Source organism: Sceloporus occidentalis, unplaced genomic scaffold, assembly GCF_023333645.1.
Source record: "Sceloporus occidentalis isolate IW3139 unplaced genomic scaffold, rSceOcc1.0.p SCAF_7, whole genome shotgun sequence".
NCBI classification, from domain to species: Eukaryota; Metazoa; Chordata; class Lepidosauria; order Squamata; family Phrynosomatidae; genus Sceloporus; species Sceloporus occidentalis.
The window spans coordinates 32,338,443-32,357,189 of record NW_028316987.1 but is presented as its reverse complement, the minus strand read 5'-3'; the positions used below and the strand labels follow the sequence as shown (position 1 = coordinate 32,357,189).

General features: G+C 42.1%; 1 protein-coding gene across 1 annotated transcript in view; it reads right to left on the bottom strand.

Moving 5' to 3' along the window:
* The window catches only part of EGFR (epidermal growth factor receptor), a 168,085-nt gene extending 152,766 nt beyond the window's left edge, over positions 1-15,319 (bottom strand). Inside the window, exon 1 of the mRNA XM_089532529.1 lies at positions 15,095-15,319. Coding sequence (XP_089388655.1) covers positions 15,095-15,200 — 106 coding nt within the window. The 5' untranslated portion in view covers positions 15,201-15,319. The remainder of the gene's footprint in view (positions 1-15,094) is intronic.
* Between the last annotated feature and the right edge of the window lie 3,428 nt (positions 15,320-18,747).

Here is an 18,747-nt window from a genome sequence, read left to right as displayed (position 1 = left end):
TTAGGATCTTTTCTAGTTCTTTCATAGCTGCCGTCCCCATTCTGATTTCTTGGTTGCAGCCCCTGTTTCTATCAATATTTGATCCCAGATATGAGAACTCTTTACTGTAAAGTCAAAGGCTTTCATGGCCGGCATCCATAGTTTTTTGTGGGTTTTTCGGGCTATGTGACCATGTTCTAGCAGGGTTTCTTTCTGACGTTTCGCCAGCATCTGTGGCTGGCATCTTCAGAGAAATCTGATGCTGGCAAAACATCAGAAAGAAACTCTGCTAGAACATGGTCACATAGCCTGAAAAACCCACAAAAAACTAACTCTTTTACTATTTCTATTTTCTCGTTGTCTAGATTGAATTTGTGTAGACACTCCTGTCTCCACGGTCATTATTTTTGTTTTCTTTATGTTCAACAGTAAGCCTGCCTTTGCACTTTCCCTTCTTTACTCTGCAAATTTCTAATTGTGTGAAAATACAGGAGAAAAGAAATTGGTATAGGAGAGGATTGCCTGAAACTAAGCCATCAATTGTGAATCTGGGTGAAATTCAGAAGGGGTGTGGATAGGCTTTACAAGAAACAGAATGATTTGGGAAATTCTCAGTTAGTTCACTGTTTTCTGAACACCCTTCCCCCTTTCTCAACTTCTTTTTAAACAATGTATGGAAATCTCTCTTACAATGCTTTTTAAAACTCTTGAAACATAACCAGAGTCTTAATTATTAGAACATTAAGAAAAGTCATGCTGGATCAGACCAAACAACTATCTAGTCCAGTTATGTTCATATAGTGACGAATCAGTTGCCTTACATAAACTCAACAGCAGAATATAGTTGCAACTGCACCCTGCCATCTCACACTCTCCAGCAACTGATATAAAGAGGCATACAGTTTCTAACAGTGGAGGCAATATGTAGCCATCCTGATCTGTAGCCATCATTTGGGTTCAGAATGCCACATAATATACTAAGGAACACTATCAGCACCTAAATACATAATATAGTGGATCCTTGTTATACGCTGGGGTTTGGTTCCAAGATCCCCTCTGTATAACAAAATCCGTGTGCTCAAGTCCCATTAAATATAATGACATAGCAAAATGGTGTCCCTTATAAAAATTGGAAAATCATGGTTTGATAGTTCAAATTTATACTTTTTTTGAACATTTTCAAACCGTGTATGCTTGAATCCGTGTAAAAAAATCTGTCTATAAGAAGGGCCGACTGTACACAGATCTCATGACACACAGAACAAAAAGCAACTTGCCTAGATATGTTTTTTATTACTAACTGATTGTCATGTAAAATGAGCTGGAACTTGATTGCAACCCCCCCCCCCAAAAAAAAACCACCCTAGTTACTAATTTAAGCAATCTTTTACTTTTGTGCTGATGGTGATGTTGAAATATCTGACCAAACTGCTAAAACAAGTTATTTGGCTGTCTCCACCCTTTTATTTTATACATCTCTCACTTTTACATTATAATACGTGCAACGGAGCACACTACTTGAAAGATACATCTCAATACAAAATTAGGATACCTTATTCTTCAATGGTTTAAGTGTGCTTAATTCTAATATGGCTTCATTTAGTAACCTTGAACAAAGAGAGTATCTCCAGTGGCACTTAAAAAGAACAAAGGGAGGAGGAGAATATTTTTTCTGTGGGTTTTTCAGGCTATGTGGCTTGTTCTAGAAGAGATTTTTCCTGATGTATCTCCATCATCTGTGGCTGGCATCTTCAGAGAATGCTGGCATGGAGGTGAGGGTGTGTGTGTGTGTGTGTGTGTGTGTGTGTGTGTGTGTACACACATACACACACACACACACACACACTGTGTGACCTTTGGTTGGAAGGAAGTGATTTACATGGCAATCTCTGTGTTGTTAGGTGTTGAATGGCAAGGCTTTTAGTGTCTATCTAATTAATGATCCATCGTATGCTAGGAAATCCCCTGACCCTGGGAGGTTTTCATTTGCATGTTTTGAGTTTTGATTTTGGTGTTTTTGAGGACTGGTAGCCAAATCTTGTTTACTTAAAGGTTTTTTTTTCTTTCCCCTTGAAGTTGTCCAGGTATTTGTGGGTTTCAATGACTTTCATGTGCATCCTGACCCAATAATTGTCAGTATGGTCCAGAATTTCAGTGTTTTCAAATAGTATTTTATGCCCAGGATGGTTTAAAACGTGTTCTGGTACTGCTGGTTTTTCTGACTGACCCAGTCTGCAGTGTCTCTCATGTTCCTTGATTTGTATTTGAACACTGCATACTACATAGTGACCACCAAACGCAGTGTTCAAACTCAAATCAAGGAACATGAGAGACACTACAGACTGGGCCAACCAGGAAAATCAGCAGTACCAGAACCCGTGGAGCAGACAGGGTGATAGAATATAGCCTTTTCTGACCCCTTTGTCCATTGGGAACCAGTTTGTTTCTCCATATTCCGTTCTAACTGTAGCCTCTTCTCCTGCGTACAGGTTTCTCATCAGGACAATCAAGTGTATTGGCATTCCCATTTCTTTAAGAGTGTTCCATAGCTTTTCATGATCCATGCTACCAAAGGCTTTTCTGTAATCAATAAAACACATGCTAATTTTCTTCTGGAATTCCATGGTGCCTTCCACTATCTATTGCATGTTTGCAATGTGGTCCCTAGTGTCTCTTCCATCCCTGAATCCCATTTCTACCTCTCTCCATATATAATTGGCACACCTACTACAAAATTTTGATCATAATTTTGCTTGTATGGGAAAGTGATGGAATGGTCCTGTAATTATTGCAATCTTCTGTGTCGCCTTTTTTGTGGATGGGAATGTATAGTGATAGTTTCCAATAGTTGCTGTTAGCCACTGTTTTGTTTTCCATATTTGGTGGCAGATTTTAGTTCGCACTAGAATTGATTTGACTGTGTGAATTGTAGCAATTCAATTTAATATCTCCTGTTCCTGGTGACTTATTCTTCCCAAATGCTTAGAGTGAAGCTTTCATCTCACTTTCCAAAAATTGGGGTTCGTCTATATATGACTATTCATATGTAGTCATATGAATATGACATTTTTCATCTTTTTTATATAGCTCTTCTGTCTATTGCTTCCATCTTTTTTATTTCAGTAACTAGTGGTATTAAGGCCTCAGGTATAAAGTATATTTATACAGTTTCGGGAGTGAGATAGAATGTAACAGGATCCAAAAAGATGCAAATCATGTTCCTTGACCTCAATTTTCAAAGGGCTGGGCAAGGCCTTTACTATCACTCACTAATGAAGAAATGGGTTTATATCTATGAAAGCTCATACAATATTAAAATTCCTTTTTTCCTCCACCTCCCTTTCTTCTTTTTATTCTGTAAGAGACTAAAATGGCTACTTCTTTGAAACCTACTCCAATGGCCATTGTTTCTCTAGACACCCTCCAATAGCATTTGACCCACTCATCCCCAAATTCACCAAAATTCTTGGTTTGTGTACTGCTGCATTCCCTTGTGTCTTTTTTAAGAGATAAAAAGGAGAACATTACACCCAAATGCAAATCATCATATCACAACCTATCAGTTATAAAAACAAGAATGCTGCCCCACAGTTTTACTTGTTGCTTAACGTATAATTGGAAAACTGCTATACACCATAAAGCAAGCTAAAATGCTTTAGTTTAAGTATGTGGACTATGTGTGAATAATACCTGTATTGTACTGGAATAACCATAAAAAGTACCTTTCAGATATTTCTGCCTATGACTTCAGCTAAGGGGCCTGGACACTGTGGACAAACTATGGCTTGAAATAGCAAAAAAAGGCAATGTTGTTCCTAAGGTCTTTCTGTCATATGCAAAGGATGGGGTGGATGGAACCATGCAAGCTCAAGGCATGACACTGATCATTTCCATAATGACAAACTCTGGTTGTCATTATACCTGAACTGAGTCATTATGCATTGCCACAGACTCAAGAAATAAGAAAGGAAGAAAGTATTGCTTAAGATATTATGAATGTCCATGACTCGTTAACATATTACCTGCCATCTGTACTTATTGCTACCTCATAATTTTGGTATTTGTGCTCTCACTTAAGCAATGTACACAGTCAAAGACCTCTTAAGATGTTGATTTTTTGTTCTTGTGGCACCGAGAATAGTTTCAGTTCCTGTAGTGACTGGCCAATTTTAGCTCATGTCATTTTAATACATTTTTATTGCACTGATATTGCATACTTTTTTCTTTTGCTGACCTGAGTCTTTAAGGTACATATTTGGACCACATAGAAACTGCATAACGTTTCCCTTTTAATATAGCATGGCCATTTTAATCAGCATTATATGGTGCATAGGGATCTTGTCTACAAAGGTATCTAACAAGTATAATCAATAAGGGATACCTACGAAAAATCCCCTGTGGCTGTGCATCACAACATGCACACTAACAAGAGAAATGCATTTATGGCAGCCTAATTCCTTGACCATACAGGCAGATCAAGTAGTTCAAGGTGGCTTGCTTAATAAAAGAACCAAGGGAAGCATTGGACAAACCTTGCTTGCATCCCACAAATATGAGGCACTAGACCTTAACTAAAATTAGTAATTTATTTTCAAACATTGTAATGGTTACTCAAAATCTTCTCCCACTTCACTTAATTTAAATTTAGACACATAATTCAACCATTATGCTTTTCCTACTTGAGGTTATCTCCATACTGCTCATTAATGTAACTTGGGTTCTGGTCAATGCTAGCCTACACTAACCTAGACTTACAAGCTATCATGAGGTGCTATGTAGCATCTTATCTTCTCTGCATCACTTGCCTCCTCATCATTTCCTTCATCATGCTTCAGCAATGAACATAGATGTTAGGAGAAAACCTTATCAATTTCATCAATATCTCAATGTTTGAAAATGGAGATATTACTCTGCATACCTTTTCAGAAGTGTGGGGGAAATTCCATTGAAACTTGTGAAGCTTTACAATGCACAATATTACAGAGGAGGCAGAAAAATCATGCGAAGGAGCTGTATCTGAAATCACTGATTAAGCCTACATTTCCAAAAAAGTATCCACCATCTTGAGGGAGAGAAAGGCAAGCCAGCTCCAACATGTGTACAGGGCAACGCCCGACCGTGTGTCCAACCGTGTGTACAGGGCGCTGCCATTTTGACGCCCCGTCACATGCTAGGGATGAGGCCAGTATGGTTGGTGCGTCTTCGGCCAACCTCTAGCAAGTGATGGGGGCAGCGCAAAGGCCCATCTAGATCGGGCCTAAAAAACTTTAACACCACAATCCTATACATGTCTATTCAGAAGGCAGCCCCACCTAGGAATATTAGGACTTGTGTGCCTTGAAGTATTTTCCAACTTTATGGCACCCCGAAGGCAACTCTATCACAGGTTTTTTTGGCAAGATTTATTCAGAGAAAGGTCTGCCACTATCTTCCTCTGAGGCTGAGAGTGTGTGAACTTTCCATGGTCACCCAGTGGGTTTCCATAGCAGAATGGGGATTTGAACCCTGGTCTCCCAGAGCTCCAGTCCAACACTCAGCCACTACACCATGTTGATTTTTTTTACACTGGGACCTACTCCCAGGTAAATATGTATACGACTGGAATAAGTTATTTATACACTTTGAGACCGGATGAGGTACCAAATGAAGGAGAGAGAAATGAGTCTAAAATATTCAGGTTACATTTTATACCTATATACCAAGAGGCTTAAACACATCTCCAGCAGCATTAAGATCCATACGTACTACATTCCAAGCTCCATAGATACTGTACTCCAAACCAGTACACAATTCTATACTTAACTATCCAGATATTCCTGGACAAGGTCTGTTACTTGTTCTTAAAACACACATAAGAATTCAGACACGAGCTGTGTGAGCAAAGAGTAGTTTACACCAATGTACATGTTACAATAATATTCTCAGCAACATGCCAGCTGAATATAGGATATCCAGTTAAAGATTTTGGGATTACTTAGTACTAAAAGAGTGAAAAACTAAACTATGGCCCTTTCTTTACACACGGGCACCCAAGTACGTACTCTGTATGTACTAGGGTTGCCTGGGAGTGTCTCTTTTAGACGCCCCCAACCCTAATACGTACAGAGTACATACAAAATGGCAGTGCCTTGTCCACATGGGTGCCGCCATTATGATGTCACAGCCGCACCGCCTCCAAACGGAGTGGCACGGATGTGATGTCCTGGCACTGCGGAAGGGCGCCTGTGGCGCCCTTTCCGTGGCAACGGAAGGAGCTCCATTTTGGAGTTCCTTCTTGGTTTTGTGTCACTGGCGCAGCCTTTGCACAGCTGCACCAGCGACACAAAGGAGAAAGGGGACGAGTGGCCCCTTTCCCTGCCGCTGTTGGGGTGTCCTTGGGGCTTGAAGCCCCAAGGACACCCCTTTCCAGGCTGTGGGGAAGCGGCCTTTTGCTGCTTCCCCGCGGCCTGGAAAAGCGGCGGATCGGGGTCTCAGGGCTGCCGCTATGGCAGCTGAGGCCCTGATCCATCGGGGAAAGGAGCGGGTACAGGCCGCCCCAAAAGGGCGATCTGTAAACCGCCTATATTCCATACTCCCAAAAAACTAGCAGCCTTAAGGGACTTCATAAACAAAACCTTGGTGAGGGGTTTCATAAAGTTGGCCACTTCTTCAAAGGCTGCCCCAGTGTTATTCTGGCACAAGAAGAATGGATCAATGAAACTGTACACAGGCTTCTGAGGCTTAAATACTATACGGACCTTGAATAAGTGCCCCTTGCTCCTAAAGAAAGATATGTTAGCACATCTGGAAAAAGGGGAAACCCTGTGATAGGATTGCCGTTAAGTCAGAAGCAGCTTGAACAACCATGAGCCTCAGTCAAAACTACTTCTTGCCAAAGCTCTGGGTGTTTACTGTATTATTAGATACACAGCTCCCTTCTTTCTAATGCATTACAGAATTCATTGTAAATATACACACTGATTGGGAACAAAGAGGTGCTTGTGTTTATTGTAACACATGAAGGTATTATTAGATAATAAGAACAGCAATCAAGGGAACAGGCAGAAAAATAAGTCTTGTTGCAATATTCTTCAATCCCAACACTTTCTACGCCTGAAAAATAAGATCATCATTACCCTTAAGACAGGACACCAAAACTTGGATTTAGATCCTTGGAGCTGTTATTCAAGATGCATTTGTCCAAAGCATTTATTTAGAATGTTTAAAACTCCCCTCCCCCCAAAAAAGCATTCAAAACAGGACATATAAAGTAACAAGAAAGTTAAGCACTTCACAATAAGCACAAGACACTTCACCATAAAAATTTCTGTTAGAGATAATTGAAGCTCTGAAGGGTAATTAGTCTTAGAACATGGCCTCGGTGCAAATCTGCAAACAAAAACTGTCCTTGACCAATGCACATACCTCCCTTGGAATGTGCCACAGCATCACAGCTAGGTGATTGCAAGTTCTAAGGTGTTGCTTTGTGGATGAAAACAGGACAATGTATTGGATTGTGTGTATACACTGCTATCATAAGCACTTTAGCGATACTAAAAGATTCCCCTGTAATAGCTTTAAGTGGCTACTGGATTGGCAGATTTAAGAATACATGCATATTTGAAGACCTTAAGAAACTGCTGATGCATCCATTTGAACAGTGGGGGAAAAGAGAACACCAGACTCTAAGGAAAACCAAGGAGAACTTTTTCATGCTCTGAGCTGCACAGTATAATTTATTATGTATTCCCAAAGTATAGCACTAATTTTCATAAATGTTTGATATCTAAAGTGAGAACTGATAGCAAGTGGTAGATGACACAATTATATGAACTATATAACTTTTACAAAGCTGACCAGATTTAATAGAGTCCTATTGCACTGTTTAGCAAAGCCTGTCTTCTAATAAATTGTTCAAAGGGTTAAAGTCAAGGCTAAATGGCTATTTTTTTCTGTAGACACCCTACTTATTTTCCCATTATTGTACAAAGGAAACCATGGTATGTGAATGGGAGATACAGAGGGTTAGAAAGCTGAGAGATTCATGAGATCTGGAAACGCAAAATGGTCACAGATGTACATAAGCCTCATATGTCTACCACCATCTGTAGTTGCACTGTATTTTTTCCCAAATCTGCAAAATGGTAATTGTTGAAACGCTTCTGCAAGTACCTTTCAAAAAGGGGCAGGGCAAAAATGTAGATGGAAGATCAAAGTTGTAAAGCAACCTGCAAGGTGGGCATTGCTCTAATCCTGCTTGCTCTAATATAGTTCTCCTCATGTGAAGCGCAACTTCACAAAGAAGAGAGCCTTTGCTATCCATGGAGGTTCTGCACATAATCCATAACCTTGGGAAAGTCAGTGTTCCAGACGGTGTAAAGAGCTTTCATAGTTAAAGATTTTCCTCTTCAAAGTTGTTCTTCATGTTCTTCCTGTAACTATCCCTTGGTAGTAGAAAATTCAAGCTACATCTGCATTTATACTGGTATGTGTATAACCTGTATACATGGGTGAAATTGCTTAGTCAGTTTATTTGTACACTGCATACTCAAAGTTCAAAAAATTAATATATTAACCGTAATTATAACATGTTATCAATATTAACATTTACAATTAATTTAAAATACATTCAATCTGTAAATGAACAAGATACATATCAATAGGTCAGTCAACAATATCTAGTATTACAAATATCAACACTTTAGTTGCATCAAGCAATTCACTAAGGAGCTCAAGAACTTTTGCCCATCTCAAACTCAACCCCCAAACAAAGAGAGAGCTAGAATAAAACAATCACAAAGCAATTCAGGCAACCTACTCTAAGGACAAAGAGAAAAGGACCCTCCTTTCACCAAGATGGCATATTCTAGCCCCCCCAAAATCAATATTCATGCCCATGTCAGCATTCTTCCTGGCTATACTGAAACATCAGAGCACCAAGAAAGCAAAACAAGAACTGTCTCTGTGCACAGATAACTTCATTAAAGGACGCTGCACTGAATACAACACAAACACCTTCACACATGCAGACTAGCGCACACACAATCTAGCATCCATTGCTGTCCCAAGTAGGGACTCATTCAATCAATGACTGAATGCTGAACCACACAGGTAAATCCCACTGATAACATGTTGACTCTAGTCAGAATTTAGTCCATGAAGTCTCAGCATTTCCCTTGTGGGGGCTGATAGTGCAGGGCCCTGGGGGTAAGGCAAGCCAAACAGCAACCACCAATCCCTGAGGGCAAGCAGAGTCTCTCTCTCTACCCCCCTCTCATGCCCCCTCCCTTTACCATTCCTTATGGCTTTGACATTAACTCTTGAGATTTACTTCTGTAGCTGAGTAAAAATCCTGCAGAGGTGTTGTCATCCTCTGAAGGAAATGTATTAACTACGCACATGATGTCTATATGCTCCTTTAGAGTGCAGTGAAAAAATTATAACCCCCCCCTTTTTTTTTTTTACTACACATGGTTGAAGAGACTTGGTCTGGTAGAATCCATGTTTCTCCCAGCAATGTGAATGAAAGAGAATAATAAGAAGTACAGTCAGCCCTTCTTATACACGGATTTTTATACACGGATTCAAGCGTCCACGGTATGAAAATGTTAAAAAAAGTATAAATTTAAAATATCAAACCTTGATATTTCCATTTTTATAAGGGACGCCATTTTGCTATGCCATTATATTTAATGGCACTTGAGCATACACAGATTTTGTTATACAGGGGGCATCTTGGAACCAAACCCCAGAGTATAACAAGGCAGGGACGTAGCTAGGATTTTAGGAAAGGGGGGGGGGGTCTAGACTAAGTGCCACCATTATAATGGGGCTTGGGTGCGGCGGCGCAGCAGCACACACCATTCGTTTTTCTAATGGAAGGGAGGGGTCCGGACCCCAAGAACCCCCCCCCCCTTGGCTACGTCCCTGAACAAGGGTCCACTGCACACCCAATTTTGGCTTTTACTCTGGTTTTGACCTACTACTGTTCTTTAAAATATTTGCACTAGGATAAATGACTTCAAAAGAGACAATACACACATCTCAGCAATGGGAAAGATTTTCAAATCCAGCATAGCCTGCATTCCTCATACTCAGGCCACTCTTGGGTAATGTACAGTTTCCATCACATACAGGCCTGTTACAGACAGCCAAAATAAAGCTGCTTCGAGTCACTTTGGAGGTATGGTATTTCAATGATACATGCGTCCTAAGAATCCAAAGGCCGCACCAAAGCCACACTCCAGTCCTAAGGACTGGAGTGCAGCTTTGGTGAAGCTTCCAGACTGTTAGGACTCATGCATCATTGAAATACCATACCTCCAAAGTGACTTGAAGCAGCTTTATTTTGGCTGTCTGTAACAGGCCATACAAATTCTCTTTCTGGAGCAGACCAATGTTTCATCAAGTACACAATCTGTTTCCAATAATGACATCTCTGTAACGCTCACATGCAAAGCTTTAGTCTCAAAGGTGCTACAAGATCCCTTTGCAAGGCGTAAAGATGTTATCCTCTCTTTGTTACCCAGTATTAAATAATCAGAGGTTCCTGGGCATGGCATAACAATCAACTTCACTCAGAGTTTTATTACTATGAAGGAGGGACAAAATGTAGCTCCATGTCACTGACAGCATGTTTAGATTTTCATTTTAAATGTAACCTCTTAAATTAGAAGCCTCAAATACGTTAATATGTTGAACATGTTAGCTTTCCCTTACAAACAAAACATTTCAAACTTTAATAATTTTCACTGGCAGACAAAGACATTTTTATTAAAGCAGGCTTTTAATATATAATTGTGTCAGGGAGCTTTTATTGGCGGTGCGTGTTTTAATTTTTTTTAACTTTTGTATGTTTTTATGTCATTTTATACTGTTTTTAGCTAATAGATTTTATTTGGTTTTAATTTTTTTTATTATAAAAATCTTTTAAACAATTTTATCTGTGAGCTGCCTTGGGTCCCTTTCTGGGAGACAGGCGGCATAGAAATGACACAAACAAACAAACAAACAATAAAATAAAGTATCTCATGGCAGATGAATACCAAGTTTTGCCTCTTATTAGGAAGTGACCATAGCAAGGTGACCCAGTATTTAATAGGATGCTTTATAATGCATAGTGGGACCTTGTTATCCACTGGGGTTTGGTTCCAGGATCCCCATGGATAACAAAATCCATGGATGCTCAAGTCTCATTAAATGTAATGGCAGAGCAAAATGGTGTCACTTATATAAAATGGAAAATCAAGGTTAGCTATTGGGAATTTATACTTTTTAAAAAATATTTTCAAGTTGTGGATGATTGAATCAGTGGATAAAAAAAATCCGTGGATAAGGAGGGCCGGCTGTATTGGGGGAAAATGACAGTTGCATAGTATTATTAACCCAGCTTTTCTATGAGGCCTATTCATTAATCCCCTGTTCGTCACTTAGCGAGTTGGGTACGTTTAGCCTAGAGAAGACTGAGAGATGACATAGAATCATAGAATCATATGATTCTATGTCATCTCTCAGATTTCTCAACCTGTCAGCCATCTTTAAATATCTGAAAAGATGTCACGTAGAAGAAAGAGAAAGCTTGTTCTCTGATGCTGCAGAGACTAGAAATTATAATAATAAATATGATTAAATAATTTTGCTGTAAGAGCCATTTGGCATGGAATGACTGCCTTGCAGGGTAATGGATTCTTCTTCTGTGGAAGCTGCCAAACAGGGCTTGGATGGCCATCTTGCAGCCGTATATTAGTTGTGGATTTTGGCACGTCAGGAGTGTAAACAAGATAGCCCTTGCAGTCCCTGTCCCTTCTACGATTCTCTCACTCTCCCCAAACTGCTTAAGACTACACAGATTTACTTTTTCCTTTTGCCCTGCTGTTGAAACTTAGGCCTGTTACAGACTGCCAAAATAAAGCTGCTTTGGGTCTCTTTGGAGGTATGCTATTTACATGATGCATGGGTCCTAAGAGTCCGGAGGTCGCTCCAAAGCCACACTCCATTCCTAAGCACTGGAGTGCAGCTTTGGTGCAGCTTCCGGATTCTTAGGATGCATGCATCATTTAAACAGCATACCTCCAAAGAGACCCGAAGCAGCTTTATTTTGGCAGTCTGTAACAGGCCTTAGATTCTAAGGTCCTTAGGCCAAAGGTCCATTCTTCAAGCACAATGTTTTATGCCTTTTCGGAACACTTGTGCCATATACAGCATCTACAGCACCAAGATGCAGTCAACGAAGAAGACACATCTTCCTTCACAGCAAACCGATCAAGGAAAATGGTTCACATCTAACACGGAAGCCTTCAATCGTTTGCTTAAACGAACAATTAAAATTGAAACAATGTCTGTCCACATTCTGCTATACTACTGATATGGGGCAGCTATTAACAACAGAGATCACTGAGTGAATCCTCCTTAGCGTTATACTGAATACACATAATACTAATTTCAGTTTAATCCTTCAGAGACCTAACTCAGACCAGCCACGCTTTGAAACGGTTTTATCTTAACCATACAAAGGTAGATGGGAGTGTACCCAAAAGGAAAAACCCAACCCTGTTGCAATTACATCACCGACAGGTATGGACGTGCTCTTTAGAGTAGAACGAGAACACTTCTTGATTTCAAGATTATGCAATGAGGCTCCTCGAAGAGGCGTTTCTCCTTTTAAAGGTTGTTATATTGTCTGGAGTCACGAAACACTTCAGTTGCTTTTGCCCAGCTCATGTATCAGACTTTTTCCCCATTCAGGAAAGAGGCGGTGAGAAGGGGAAAGAACGAAAGAGGAAAATCTTCATTTTTCTCCTTTGGGCAGGCTTCCAAAATAAAGACGATTTGCCAGGAATTGAAGCTAGCTCTCCAAACTTTCACAAAAGTTAAGGAAAGAACAAGGCAGAGGGAGAAACCACCACTAAACGCCCTTTCCACCATTCCCACTACAACGTCTAAACTGGATCTGCAAAAAGATTGGTTTTATTTCCCAGAGCTGTTAAACAAGGTAAGAAGAAACGGAGCTACGGGAAGAAACGTCAGGCAAGTTTAGCTGAGGACGACACGGCACCCAATCATAAAGACTGACAAATTACTTCATTTGGGAACAGCATATACACACACAAACAACTCCTCGAGTAGCAGGGTGTTTTGTTTTGTTTTAAGAGACCTGGCAAGGAAATAGTCTCACACTGAACTGTTCCTTTTTGCTGTTTAACTACACCAAGTACATACTGGCCCCAAAGAGCACCTGATCGTTAAGCTATCCTTTGAATCAACACATCAAGCAAAGACACACAATCCATGTTTAAGTCTTGCATCTGTAAGGAATCCTAGTCACTAGGCTCGGTTATTGCTATGAATCACGGCTGGTTTTACTGGAAGAGGGTGATAATCTTTGGACAGTAGCCTCTTCCCAGTGAAACTGACACATCAGACTCTCACGGGGGCCATGGAAACAACAAAGCGTCTCTTCTGTGCCAAGCCCTGTTTGATGCCTCAAGGGTTTGGGAAAACCAAGAGCACACCAGAAGACGAACTACGGGAATGAGTTCTCGACGGAGAGGAAAGTCTGTTAACACACCAGAAACTCATGGTACCTGGGCCAACAACTTCACTGAGGAGTCTTCTTTCATAGATGTTTTTCTTGCTTTGTTTCTCCTATAACAAAGCAAGAAAAACATCTATGAAAGAAGACTCCGAGCGAACATCAGACGCTGCCAATGACCAGCCCTTCTGTGAAAGTTGGGAGGCATCCCAGCTTCAGAGAAAGTCTGCTCCTATTCTTTCCTGGTCTGCTTTTGAGATTATGGCCTCTTACAGACTGCCAAAATAAAGCTGCTTTGGGTCTCTTTGGAGGTATGCTGTTTAAATGCTGCATGCATCCAAACAATCCGGAAGCTGCACCAAAGCTGCACTCCAGTGCTTAGGAATGGAGTCTGGCTTTGGCACAACCTCCGGACTCTTAGGACCCATGCGTCATTTAAATAGCATACCTCCAAAGAGACCCAAAGCAGCTTTATTTTGGCAGTCTGTAACAGGCCTATGACTGCTAAGTCTGTAACTGGACATAGTAGGGATCCCCACAGTTTGTTACCTTCTTCTCAAACCCTGACCCCTTTGTTAGGAAAAACAAAACCAAAACAAGCTCACCTTCAGAAAGACTGAAGTCACTAACCATAGCGGAAGAATTAAAAGATAGCTGGGCTAGTCTGTAGAATCAGACTATTGAGACTAAAGGAAAGAAAGACGTTGGCAGCATGAGCTTTCGAAGACAACCTACTTCCTCAGATGCATTTAGATGCAATAATAATAATAATAATATGTAGAGAGATCTTGTAGCGCCTTTGAGACGAAAGGAAAGAAAGAACTTGTCAGCATGAGCTTTTTGGAGACTAAAGTCTACTTGCTCAGATTTTGAGGAAGTAGACTGAAGTCTAGGGAAGCTCATGCTGCCAACGTCTTTCTTTCCTTTAGTCTCAAAGGCGCTACAAGATCTCTCTACATATTATTATTATTATTGCATCTAAATGCATCTGAGGGACTAGATTTTCGTCTCTGAAAGCTCATGCCACCAACTTCTTTCTTCCAGTGAGTCTCAAAGCTGCTACTGGATGCCACCAACCATGTTAGCCAAGAAGTAGCAAAAAGCAACAACCAAACAGGCCACTGATGTCGCCTCCTTTCCCGCCAGCTAAACCAAACTCAACTCTTCCTACAATATCTAGAGCCAGGGCTAAGAACCACGTTTAACCCAAAGAGCAACAAGTCGCAGATAACGATAACAAGTAACAAACAAATAAGCCACAAACAGGTATTGCTGTGCTGGCTGTTGTTAGAATCGTAGAGTTGGAAGGGACCCAAGGGGCATCCAATCCAAATCCCTGCCATGCAGGAACTCTCAGTCAAAGCATCTCTGACAGATGGCCGTCCAGCTTAAAGACCTCCAAGGAGGGAGACTCCATCACTTTCCAAGGGAGTGCCTTCCACTGTTGAACAGCCCTGACTGTCAGGAAGTTACTCCTAATGTTGAGCTGGAATCTCCCATTCCCAGAAGGCCATAGCCTTCAGCCAGGGCCATTAAAGCGCTTTCAAACCGGGTTATCCCCGCCATGTGGACTCAAGAGCAGCAGCAGCAGCAGCCCTCCCTTACCCTTCTTCTCGTCCACGGCGGAGCCCCAGCAGCCCCTGGCCAGCAGAGCCAAGAGGAAGAGGAGGACAGCAGCCACAGTGGGCTCCGAAGCCCTCAGCCTCTTCATGGTGGTGTGCCTTTCTCTCAGGGTCCCACTCCCTCCTATTAGTCCTTGGCCTCCTTCTCTGCGCGGGGCTCGCTTGCCCTTCTGCGGAAGACCATCCCGGCTGCGGCGATGTCAGGATGACAACTCCAAGGGAAAGAAGGAGGAGGAGCGGGAGAAAGAGAGCAACTCTCCCTCCCCGCCTCCCTCCCTCCCTCCCTCCCCGCTTTCCTCGCTGGACGATTGGACGAATCTGATTGGCTGCCTGATTGGCCGCGGGGCGCCCCTCCACGTGCGCAGGGGCTGCTGCTGAGGGGCAATAAGTAGAAAGGCTCAGTCGAGCAGAGTGAGGAGAGGCGTCGACGGTGGCGCCTCCTTCCTCAGAGCCACACTGAGGGGAAACTTTCCCCCCTTTTTTGTTATATTGGGGCTCCTTCTGGGAAAAGAGGGGCAGGAACAGCCCCCTTCCTCCTTCCTTCCCCTCAGAAAGTGTTTGTGAGGCGGTGCCTCCAGGTGGCCTCTCTCTCTCTCTCTCTCTTTTTCTACCTGGCCAGAAATTCCTGTCAGTCCAGCTCTGGGCTGGGCTCTGCGCATGCGCGTTTTCCTCCCTCCACTGCCCTTGTTTGTTTACCTGAGGCTGTAACTTTCCTGGGAGAAAGCAGCCAGGAAGGGATGGAATGGAGGACTTGTCCTGGAAAAGGAGGAGGAGGAGGAGGAGGAGGAGGAGGAGGAGAGCCTGGGCTGGGCTCCTCCATGAAGGGCCAGACCCCAAAACTTCTGCCTGCCTCCTCGCTTCCCCTTATTGTAAACATGGCAGTTGTATCCACACTGGAGAAATAACCCAGTTTGGCACCACTTTTAAGTATCCTGGTTCGAGGCTATGGAATTCTGGGAGTTGGAGTTTGTTCTGGGGCCCAGAGGGGAGTTTTACAAGGCCTTTGGCTTTCTCTGCCAGATCCCAGAGCAGACTTTTCATAGAATCACAGAATCATAGAGTTGGAAGAGACCACAAAAGCCATCCCTCCAACCCCCTGCCATGCAGGAAATCACAGTCAAAGCATCCCTGACAGATGGCCATCCAGCCTCTGTTTGAAGACCTCAAAGGAAGGAGACTCCACTACACTCCGCATGGGGGGAAATTGGGAAACTCAAAAGGCAATATCCAGGGAAAGTTGTGTGATCAGGGCTAAGATTATCACATGACGACATGATTAGAGAGGGCTTATCCTGGGAATAACCAGCAACAAATCATTCACTGGAAAGTCCCATGAATGATTTGTTGATGGTAATTCCCAGGATAACGCCTCTCTAATCATGATATGTGTGGTAATATTAGCAGCAATCGTGCGACTTTCCCTGGGTGATGCATTTTGAATCTTCCAATTTCCCCCCATAGAGTGGCACCACCAACACCCGGCGGTGGTGATGGTGGACACCACAGCAAAGAAGAAGGGGTGAGAATGGCAGCCACATTGGGCATGGGAACACCACTGAGCCAGGTGCTATTGGCCTATGTTTCAGAGGAAGGACCTAACAAAACCACCTCTAGTATTCCTTGCCTAAGAAAACTACATTAAATTAATTGTATCACTACAAATTGACAGGCAACATGAAGGCACATACATACACACAATATTTATTACCACTGAACATGGAGGTTTTATTTAATTATGGCACTGGGATTTGTAATTCATTCTGGGATATAAACCAGGGCAACTCCTACTGGTTGTTTTAAAGATAAGGAGCTGAATATCTAACCCTGCAAACTCTGATGTGGGTCAGATAGTCCTTGCCCCCCCCCCCCCCCCCCCGGCGCTAGGGCACAAGGATCCCACATTTCACCCAAAGAGGCTGAGTAATGGTTGGATTTTCCATTTTCAAAAATGGTGTTCAACCTTTTTGCTGCTTCTCTTTTACAGCAGCCCTTGGGAGAGTTCAAGAGGGCTTAATTTGAACATCTCCAAGCTCCTCCTATTATCCATTTTAAGACTCTAACCAGAGGCAGAATTAAGTTGGAAAGACACATTTTTCTCCCTTTTCTCTCCCCAGAATGATAAAACATTCTGGGACAACTCAAAAGTCTGAATGGTAGTTTGTGATTTTTCAGTGGGCCTAATGTGGGCTTAAAGTCCTCATACATACAGGGCATTTGACATCCATCTTTATTTTATCAACCTCAATTTTTTTCTGAAGTGAAAAAAGACAATAGGGAACCTGCATGGCATTGGAATGGCCTTGCCATGGAAACCCACCAGTTGATCTTGGCCAAGTTACACTCTCTCAACCTAAGAGGAAAGCAGTGGTCATCCTCCTCTTGCCAAGAAAACTCTGGGATAAGGTGACCATAAGTCAGAGTTAACTTGAAGGCACATAACTAAAAACAGAGTTGACTTGAAGGCACATAGCAACAATAAAAGACAACTAGCTGTCTGTTTGTATCTCTATCCCATTTGTATCTCTGCACACATGCACACTTACACATGCTGTATATTAAATAAAGTGTTACTACATTTGACACTTCAGCAGAAGTGGACAACTTGTTGCCCTTCATGGTGTTGAACTACAACTTTCATGATCACTCATAATTGGCTGTGCTTTCTACAGCTGACGGGAGTTGTAGACCAACAACATTTAAAGGGCGTCACTTTGCACACCCTTGTGCTAGATGCCAAGAAGCAAAAAGGTATGCCAGAGTTTGCATAGTCTAATCCCAGGATTGTAGCTTGAATTTAAAAAATCTCAGGTATTGTTGGTGCAAGCTTTCTTATTCTAGGTGTGTCCAAAGTGCACATTTTTCATATTTGGTTACTGACAGAAGTAGCAACCAACTACCTCTGGTTTCTGATCCTGGAGTCCCATCAAGAAATTTGTTCCACTGTGTGGCCCTTTGCTCTTTCCCTCAGCCCAAGGACTACCTTGGCAGCTTTATGTAACCGCATAATCTTCAACTCTGACATTGGTGGAGAGGCATTCTCTGCTTGCTCTGTGACTCTTAAGTTTAGCAGTTGTTGCCATTCTTGTTCTGGTATCTCTATGGTGTCTGCAAAAATGTTTTCTGAGAACTGGTGTACATTTTCCTTTCCTCTTTCCTGGTTTAGAGGTACAAGTAGACCATGGCTTGGAGATGTCACACAATTGAATCCCAACTCCCAGAATCCCCCCAGCCAGTAGGGAAGTGGCTGGGATAGTCTTGCAGTTGTATTCTATAGTATTTCCCAAGCTCTAGCCTCAGCAGTGAGAGTGCATTGAGAAATGATAGCCAAAAAGCCCAAAGGACAATGGGGGCAATGCATATACCAAAATGCTTGGGAAAAGGACACCATAAAGGTCCTTCTATGCTAATGTTAGAGGCCTTTCAGTCAAGATGGGAGAACTAAAGTGCTTGGTTTAAAGAGAGCACCTATACATAATGGACACGATAAATGCAGAATGAAAAGGCTCCGTGGGATACAACATTTCTGGATATAATCCTTCTGTAGGAAAGAACGAGAAGGGTGTATTGGAAGAGGTGTGGCTGCAGCTCAAATAAGACAAAGAAAAAAAAACCTAGACTTTTCGGATGAGGCAGATA